The sequence below is a fragment of the Podarcis erhardii genome (assembly GCF_964252035.2).
Source record: "Podarcis erhardii genome assembly, chromosome: 2".
In the NCBI taxonomy this organism is placed as follows: domain Eukaryota; kingdom Metazoa; phylum Chordata; class Lepidosauria; order Squamata; family Lacertidae; genus Podarcis; species Podarcis erhardii.
Window position 1 is genome coordinate 77714145 of NC_138498.1, and position 9560 is coordinate 77723704.

General features: G+C 43.1%; 1 protein-coding gene across 3 annotated transcripts in view; it reads right to left on the reverse strand.

Annotated features, from left to right (window-relative positions):
• CENPP (centromere protein P) overlaps window positions 1–9314 on the reverse strand; it is a 148050-nt gene extending 138736 nt beyond the window's left edge. Inside the window, exons 1-4 of one of the 3 annotated variants that reach the window (XM_081848577.1) lie at window positions 9115–9314; window positions 7271–7426; window positions 6166–6323; window positions 4453–4574 (exon numbers count right to left, since the gene is read on the reverse strand). In XM_081848577.1, coding sequence (XP_081704703.1) covers window positions 4453–4574; window positions 6166–6323; window positions 7271–7407 — 417 coding nt within the window. In that variant the 5' untranslated portion in view covers window positions 7408–7426; window positions 9115–9314. Of the gene's footprint in view, window positions 1–4452; window positions 4575–6165; window positions 6324–7270; window positions 7427–8403; window positions 8470–8835; window positions 9090–9114 lie in introns of those variants that run through there. The other 2 variants (XM_081848575.1, XM_081848576.1) reach the window with 2 other exon arrangements.
• Between the last annotated feature and the right edge of the window lie 246 nt (window positions 9315–9560).

Genomic DNA, 9560 nt, shown 5'->3' on the forward strand with positions numbered 1-9560 from the left:
CAGGAGTTGAATCTGGGGCCTTCTGAATGCAAAGTGGATGCTCTGAGACAAAGGAACAGTAGTAGCTTGCTACCTACCAAAGCAGTAATAGAAAACCAGTACCAAAGTTAACATTACCACAGAAGTAAACTACTGCTGTCTGAAAAGCTTCCATGTGCATTCTGAAGAGCAAAACTTAGCAAGGGTGAAATATTTTAGGCAAACTAAAATCTTCAGAAGCTGAAGTTACATATTTATATCCAAGTGCCATCTTGTGGTTGAAAGGGAAAATGACAAATGCAACATCCTAGTTCTTGAGGAAAAGAGATTTTATTTTAGATTTATATCCCCAAAGCAGCGCAAAGCATTCATGAGCTACCACAAGTCCATTCTTAAAAATATAGAATAACTGAAACCATACAAAGAAATGGACATTTTAGGTACAAGTTAAAAAATTTACTGGCGAAAGGGCTCCAGAGAGGGGCTGCTTAAAATGGCGGCTGCTCGAGTGCTGCTGCTGGCACCAACAAAGCTCAGCCTCCTTCCTCCTCTAGACAGGGCGGGGAGAAGCCAGGAGGAGGGAGGGAGGAGGTGCCATCACCGTGTGAGGGAGAGGGAAAGAACGTGTGTGCTGGCGATCCAAGTGGCGATTCTCAGACCGTCCACGGGATGGATCCAGAAGGCAATTGGGCCTGATCCGGCCCGCGGGCCTTAGTTTGCCTACCCATGAATCAGGCTATCAAGAGCTGCTAACCATGATGGTCATGAGATATTACAATGTTCTAGAACTGATTATCCTAAAACATTTCAGCAAGATTCTTTAGATGAGCTAAGATATCACATACTTTAAAAACTAAAGGTTTGGGGGTTTTTATTTGACCTCTTGTTTCATGCTATTGTTTCCACAACATGTGGAGAACACACTACAACACCCATACAGCTGGTTTCCAGGGATGTCAAATACACGTATAACAGCAACATGCAAACAATCAACCATTTTCACTCCCTTCACTTTGCTGCACTCCTACCCGCTTTCATTTTACTTAAGGAAAACCTATTACTTGTTTTTACTTTCCTTCGTTCTCTGATCTTGGCAAGACACAAATAGTAATTCATGGAATTACCATGTAAATGGAAAAGTCTTAGGGAAAGACCAACAGATTACATCAACTCAACTATGCTGCAAATGGCAGTTTGCCACTTATAATGGACATCATGTGAACAATTTCTGGTCTTTTAATTTTCACAGAAAAATTACTTCATTTCAGCAGACAACCTAAAGCTACAGACAGTATTATCATACAATTCCACTGTATGAAAGATCTACAGGTGGATATTTAGGGATAGCTGAATGCCCTCCCAGAAGGCACATCTTCTGCTTACATTGTGATCTTTTTAGCACAAGGTGAATATTTTTTTATTTTCCAAGTCCTTTTAATTTTTAGAATTGTAGAGTTAGAAGGGACCATGAGGGACATCTAGTTCAACCTCTTGCAATGCAGGAATCTCAGTTAAAGCATCCATGACAGATAACCATCCAATCTCTGCTTTAAAAGCTTCAAGGAAGGAGAGTCCACCACCTTCGGGGGGGGGGGATGTGGTTCGCTCCACTGTTGAACAGCTATGCCATCAGAAAGTTCTTCCTGATATTTAGTTGAAATCTCCTTTCCTATAACTTGAATCCATCGGTTTGGATTCAACCCTCTGCAGCAGGAGAAAACAAGCTTGCTCCATCCTCCATGTGACAACCCTTTAGATATTTGGCTATCATATCTCATCTTTCCCAGGCTAAACATACCTAGTTCCCTCAACCATTCCTCATAAGGCTTGGTTTACAAACCCTTGATCATCTTGGTCACCATGGAATAAATTTCAGCTTCATGCCAATGTAAGACTAGCCAGTTTCCTTATTTAATCAGGATTTGAGATTAGAGTCTGGAATCGATTAACAAATCTAGGTTAAGTGGGGACAGTATCTAATCTTAATAATAAGCATTAATGTACAATTAAATGTAGGAGATAATTTCACTCTAGAGGAAGCGTGTTACCCCACAGCCTAGCACTGATTACCTAACCACAGTTTAAAAAGCACCAGCATTACAACTGAACTGCGCCACTGAGAGCAGATGTTTGTTGTAAGGCAAATGCTGCACACGACAGACTACTAACCAGTTCCAAGCAGGATTATCACAGCTACAGTTGCAGAGATAAATTACAGGAAAGTGCTATTTTGTGCTGTATTTAAATTGTAAGTGTAAAAAGTAACTATGGTTGCTAGGTATATTACAATTTGGTGTTTCTCTGTCAGAAACCTAGGATGTCACATAAACAGAGGCTACTGTTTTAAAGACTATTTCTTATACAGTGGTACCTTGGGTTAAGTACTTAATTCGTTCCGGAGGTCCGTTCTTAACCTGAAACTGTTCTTAACCTGAAGCACCACTTTAGCTAATGGGGCCTCCTGCTGCCGCCGGAGCATGATTTCTGTTCTTAACCTGAAGCACTATTTCTGGGTTAGTGGAGTCTGTAACCTGAAGCGTATGTAACCCGAGGTACCACTGTACTATATAGCTTTATAGTATATTTCAGAGCAGAAGAATACAATACTCACCTTGTTCATGCATCACAATCAACCATAGTTAATAGTTTACCATGAATGAACAGATGGCTTCCAATTCAGCTCCCCTAGCAGGAGCAGAAAGAACAAACAGCAATCCTTGGTTTAGTGTTATATCCCAAACCATCCCAAAATCAGCCAGAAATCATGGTTTGCAATTCCCACTCATGCAGTGGGTGGGGAGTTGAAGCAGAAGCCATTTGCATGCTCACAGTGTCCTACAGTCTGTCATACTGGGATATGTGAACAATGTGAGTATGACAGACTTTAGACCTATGTTAGAAAATATAAAAGTCTGGATTTCAGTGCTAGTTTATGAAACACTGATGTACATGTATTTTTCTAAAGGGGAAACAATTTTTCAATAAAGATACAAATGGCAAATCTATAGTAATTTATATTTTGATGCTCATGACTATGTCATTATGAGAAGATGGGAAATGCTGCCATCTACTGGCAATTTAGACTTTTTTACCTTGTTCTAACAGGACGCGGGTGGCGATGTGGTCTAAACCACAGAGCCTAGGGTTTGCCAATCAGAAGGTCGGCGGTTCCCTTTACCTTTAACTTGTTCTAACTCAACCCTCCCATCACACCCCATTTAGATTACAATCCCATACACCAGTGGTTTTCAACCAGTGTGCCGTGGCACCCTGGGTGCCTTGAATGATGGTCAGGAATGCCGTGGGCAACACTGGCCTCTGTCCCTCTTTTCTTCCCTCCCTCCTCTGATGCCCTATCCTGTGTCTGCCTCCCAAAGGTTTGCACAGCTGTTTATCACAGCAGCCCTGGCTATAAGCTCCTCAGGCGAATGTTGCTTCTCGGAGGCACCTCTCTTGTGGGGATGGTCAGCTCAGAGACCAGGGAGAGCAGCAGCAACTTCTCCCGGGAGGACTTCGAAGGAGAGGGGAGAGGAGAGGAGGATGAGGGAATACTTCACAAGGGAGGGTGTTCAAAAAAGGGTGAGAGGCTGCCAGCTCTTCAGGCAAGGGGTGACCTAATTGGGCTCCTGAGCCCCAGGGGTGCCGCAGAAAGAATGTAGTTGGTTAAGTGAGCCGTGGACTCAAAAAGGTTGAAAACCTCTGCTATACACACTGAAATAAGCAGCTGAACTCAATGGAGCCTACTTCTAAATAGGCAAACACATGATTGTGCTCTTAAATGGAACAAGTAATCAGAAGAACTAATCTTTCATGTGTTTCTAGATTAAATACACATAAAACACTCAGGGGTGTAGTCTTTTACTCAGAGAAGACCCACTGAAATTAATGATCATGACTAGCATAGGCTCATTAATTTCAATACTAAAAGTTAGTTGAATACAATCCTCAGTACTATTCATTGCATTCTATCAGAAGGAGAGATGGGGTGGCAAGGTGACTCAAACAACTCTACTCAGAGACTAGTTAAATTTGGCTCTTCTTCAACTACAGTACTTCCATGCAAGTTGGTTAGTGTTACGAAACTTTAACTGTAAGAACTGGTGCTAGAAGTTTCTCTCATTTTCTTCTTTCCTCTTCATCCCTTTTTCATTTTGCATCACTTTACATAGTTGGCCTGAGAGGCAGTGCTGCCATATCTGTTAGTGACCTTATATAAGCCACTTTGGATGCCGTTTCAGCTGAAGAGTGTGGCATAAATGCTTTAAATTAAATACTGCAATGAGCTTTATTTTTAGAAACACACGTGCACACACCAAATACTAATCATTAGCAAGGAAAAGTGATGCTATATCTTTCATGCTGAAGGAAAATGCTACTAGGTTTTCTAGAAAAGTAGTTACCAAAAGAATCAAAGTGACGCTGTGACCAAATATAGATGGTTGCCAAAGAAAAATCAGACTTCCTAATATATACCTGTTTGATATGAACGTCTTCTTCCTTTGCCTGGTTTTCTTCCATGAGTTGAAATTCCAACTGAAAGGACACTGAATGGCAATTTCCTGATAGCCTGTATTTGTGTGTAGTTCTAGTTCCACCTACCACAAAAGTAAACAAAAACAGACCTTTATTAAGGTACTGATATCTGTTTCATTCATTTTTAAAAGTAAGTAATAACATTAAAATTAGCCATATTTAACATAAAATATTTATTCTACCAACCAGTTCATGATTACAATTGTCTGGGCTGGAGGAACTTGTGGACCCTTCAGGTGTTGCTTGTTCTGAACTGCCATCTTCCCTGACTATGCTGGTTGGGGATGATGGGAGCTGGGAGTCCAGAAAATATTTAGAGGACCCCTATAGAGTGAAGTAGCCGCATTCATTCCAAACCACACCAAGGAACAATCTGTACTGACAACGGACTCACAGTGACTCACAGGCCCAATCAATGAAATGGCTAAGATCAAGTCAAGGTTATGTCCAGCCACATGTGCTGGGCCAACAATGTACTGAGACAGTCCTGTCATTGTCATGGAGGCTATGATGTCCAGAGCCCACCTGCTTGGGCAGCCTTAGTATGAATACTGAAGTCCCCCATGACCACTCTGAAAAAGCTATTCAACATAATTTTTGAGACTACTCACACCTGCTTGGTCAGGGAGATTGTAGTACACTGGGATGAACAGTACATTAACAACATCTCTGATCTGTCTCTCTGGCCCAACAACACATACAATCCCTTGAACCCAGACAATGCACATCAGTCTCCTCCTAGAAAAGGGGATGAATTTTTTATGGACTATGGTGAACCCCTCCCCACCGTTAATCTCTCTGACATGGAATGATGCTGCACCAAATACACAGGTGAACACACCTGGGTTAGCAAATGGCCACCAAGCTTATCAGTCCGAGTCTGTTATACACACCAAGTCAGCTTGGTGATAGATGTTTTATTCTGGGCAGATCTGACATTAGTCAGCACCACCAGTATAACCAGTGTTGGCTGACCAGTATCCCCAGATTCTAAAATACATAAGGAAAAACAGAAGGAGGGGTGGGGGCTTTCATTTAACTAGGCCTCTTCCTCTCCTCTGTAAACCTTCACTCATCTCCATACCTCCACCTATCTGATATCATGAGGATATGCAGTCCCAATACATCTTAAAGGTAAAGGTAAAGGTACCCCTGCCCGTACGGGCCAGTCATGTCTGACTCTAGGGTTGTGTGCCCATCTCACTTAAGAGGCCGGGGGCCAGCGCTGTCCGGAGACACTTCCGGGTCACGTGGCCAGCGTGACGAAGCTGCTCTGGCGAGCCAGCACCAGCGCAGCACACGGAAACACCGTTTACCCTCCCGCTATAAAGCGGTCCCTATTTATCTACTTGCACTTAGGGGTGCTTTCAAACTGCTAGGTGGGCAGGAGCTGGGACCAAAAGACGGGAGCTCACCCCGCTGCGGGGATTCGAACCGCTGACCATGCGATCGGCAAGCCCTAGGCGCTGAGGTTTTACCCACAGCGCCACCTATGTAGAATTAAAGACTATACAGAAAACGGAAACTACAACTTGAGGATTTGGACAGCAGGTTATCGTACACCAGCTGTAGGATCTTTTCAAATATGATAAGGTATGACAGAAACTTATAGAAATTATGAATGGGTGAGGCATAAAGAGTCAAAATACTTACTTTTCTCCAAACGTTTTCTAGAACAATGTGTGAAGCAAATGCCTGTAAATTTCATCATGAAGAAGAGGTCAGACTCTAAGAAGTCAAGCTGAGTTTTCAAGTCTGGAGAAAATTCATAGTGCCTTAAGTCTTCTTGAGATTTTCCTTTAAATGATTTTCTAATAGAAAAAACATCAGCGGTCAGCAAGAAAATGAGAAGCCTACTTCCAGCATTGACATATTGGCAAATAACCTAGTTTTTTGTGTAAAGTATTTCAATACACATCTCCCTAGGATTGTTTTACATAGCACTAGACTTACATTGCACTGGACTGGCTCAAACTTAATGAACTTGGTCCAATAAGCCATGTTTTATTCAATTAATAATGAACTGTGTACCCAGACACTCCCTTCTCTCTTCCTTTCCTTGCAAGTTTGGCTTTGGCACCAGTATCCTAGATTATTAAATCTAGGACTTCCAACAAATCAGAATATCCTGGCTTCATATTCTGTTTTTTGTTGTTGTTTTTTAGTGAATCCTTAAACTAATGTATTTCTCATCTGGGAAGTTGCAAGAAACAGTGGCTTAAGAAAGAATCAGTGGCAAAGCTAAATGCATGAGGGGAAGAGGAAGCCTACAGGAACACAAGTTCTTGTTGCAATAAGCCATGAACCAAGATCATTATGTTAAAAATGAGCAAACTGATCATTTTAGTTTTAAATCTAACAAATACAATAATTAGGCAGGCTGTACACAACAGTACTCAAGCCGACCTGTTCTTTACACTGGTGTTAATATTTATTTTCCTTTTCTAACTGATACCATGTGAAAGCACATCTATTGTTGAAACAAAAGATCATTTCCAATTTCAAAGTACCAGCTTCCTAATCACTGCATGTACTGGCTGCCACTAAGATATCCGTAACAGATGCCCTTTTACATTTGAGTAACAGAAAAAAGTTCAGTTTTACGTTGCCTGCATATAGGATAAAGACAATTTTCTACATTACTGTCCAAACCAAACTCAGGACCCTTCAAGGATCAGTCCCAAACTGCACATTACTCAGTTGGCTTTACATATGAATAAACATGGATTGGGCTAATTAGATAGATAGATTTGCATACATAGCCTTCATTATCTCCCCATCAGAATAAGCAAAAGATCCATGTAGACTACATTCATATTCTTCTGTTAACATCTTAATTTCTTCTTCCAAAGACTGGATTTCATTTTCATAAATCTTAATATCATTATTATCCATTTTTCACACCACAGGCTTCCTACAGAAAAGAGAATGAAAACAGCAGTTTGGTAAGTACAGTGGTACCTCGGGTTACATACGCTTCAGGTTACATATGCTTCAGGTTACACACTCCGCTAACCCAGAAAAAGTGCTTCAGGTTAAGAACTTTGCTTCAGGATAAGAACAGAAATCGGGCTCCGGCGGTGCAGCGGCAGCAGGAGGCCCCATTAGCTAAAGTGGTGCTTCAGGTTAAGAACCGTTTCAGATTAAGAACGGACCTCCAGAACGAATTAAGTACTTAACCCGAGGTACCACTGTAATGGGTTTCCCATCCCCCCCCCCAAATTAATGTCATTGAAATTAAGGTTAAATTTTCAAACTTAAGTGGAAAAAGTAACATTTATTCATTGGCTTTTTTACCAGACATTCTGGTAATCACCCCTAAAAGCTTTTTAAGGTTGGCATGACTTTAATTGTTTATCTCTTAATATCTTAATGAAGAAATTAATTTGAAGTAAGTGAATTTGAATTTTGGGGTACAATCCATCTTAGTTGTCAGAAGCAAGAATGAGATTCAGCTTAACTATTCCAGAAGTTTATAATATGCAGTTAGATTGCCTGAACCAAATGTAAGATGTCCTGAATCCCCTCAAGGTCACTGGATATATTTTGTGGGGCAGTGGAATTAAATAAATACAAGTGCTGTGATCTCAGAGTCTAAAATACCAAACCACAGAAGCCAAGTACATTTATTTATTGTCAGTCTTGGCAAACTTGCCCTTTATTTTTATTTTTTTTGCTCTATAAGTGTCATGAAGGTAGAAACACAGGGCAGAGGAGAGAGCAAAATGTGCTTTTCAACGTATGCACACATATACGTCTAATGGGGACAGAGGTGAGCTTCCTTTATGGCGACCAAATGCAAGCCCTATTAAGGGTACCAGGCTTCCCCAGTGTTTTCATCCCGAAGGGTTTTTCTTATGCGGTGCTTTGCCATCAAGGCATTACACTAACCTCACCGTCCCTGCCATCAACTTTGAGGGAGTCGAGGCGGGGGCGAGAAATAGTTGCTGACGGAGGCGGTCCTCTCAGGCGGCAGAAATGCAAGAGGCGGCCCCGCCCCCCGACCCTGGAGAAGCTCCGCTTTGCCGCTGGGGAGGCCAGCACGGAAGCTCCCACCCCGGCAGGGGCAAAAATTTCCCTCAGGGGCAAAAACGCCTCACACAGACCGACCCCGGCCGAAGCAGGCGCCTCAACTGTGGGGCAATTTGGCACGGAGACCCGCTGCGACTACGAAGGGTGGGGACAGGGCGACAGGGAACGGCACATGCTCAGAGGCACTCTCGCCAAAGGCAACAGGGGCCCCCGTCGTTGCTTCAGCAGCAACTCCTGGCAACTCTCCCCTGACCCCACCACCCCGAGGCTGACGTAAGGAAGGCAACGTACCCCTCGCGCCGCCGCGAAAAGCACCCCAGCTCGAGCTCCTCTGACCAGGCGTTAGTTCTGAACTAACCGCCAAACAAAGCGCGTCTCAGACGCTACCATCGCTTAGAATAAGCGGGGGGGGGGGAGAGAGAGATAAAGAGGCTAGTAAGCTTCGTCATAACCCTGGGGTTGGGTTAGGTCTCGCTACACCTCGCCACGACTCTTTTGAAGAGCCTTGCCGCGAACAGAAAAAGATTCCGCGGAACAGCCCATAGCCCTCTTTTTCACACGTCCCACTACTTTCCGTTTCTCCCTCTTCAGGAAGATCAGATAGTTTAGCCAGAAGTCTGCCGAGTATGCTTGTCCGGCTGGGAAACAGTGAGCTTGGATGGCACGTAGAGATAGGAAAAGTCTAGAGCGGTGCAGAGCTCTAAAACGGGAACACGTGCGCAGTATCTGCTTTGGGTTGTTGGGAGCGGTTCAGGTAGCCGTTTGGTACCCAAGCTGTGTTTTGTATAGATTTTTAATTGATTCAGGCCGGAAAACGTCCACAGCTAAAAAAGGACAAAACGGGTAGCTTTCAGCGCCCTTCCATTACCAACCTTTTTTTCCCCTTTTCTAAATCAAGAGCTACTTAACGAAGTGATGGTGACTGCAGCGTATTCGAACGTTCCTAACCCCGCGGATCGGAGCCGATTAAGCCCCATTGAATTCATTGGGCGCCTACCTCTGAGAAGACATGGTAA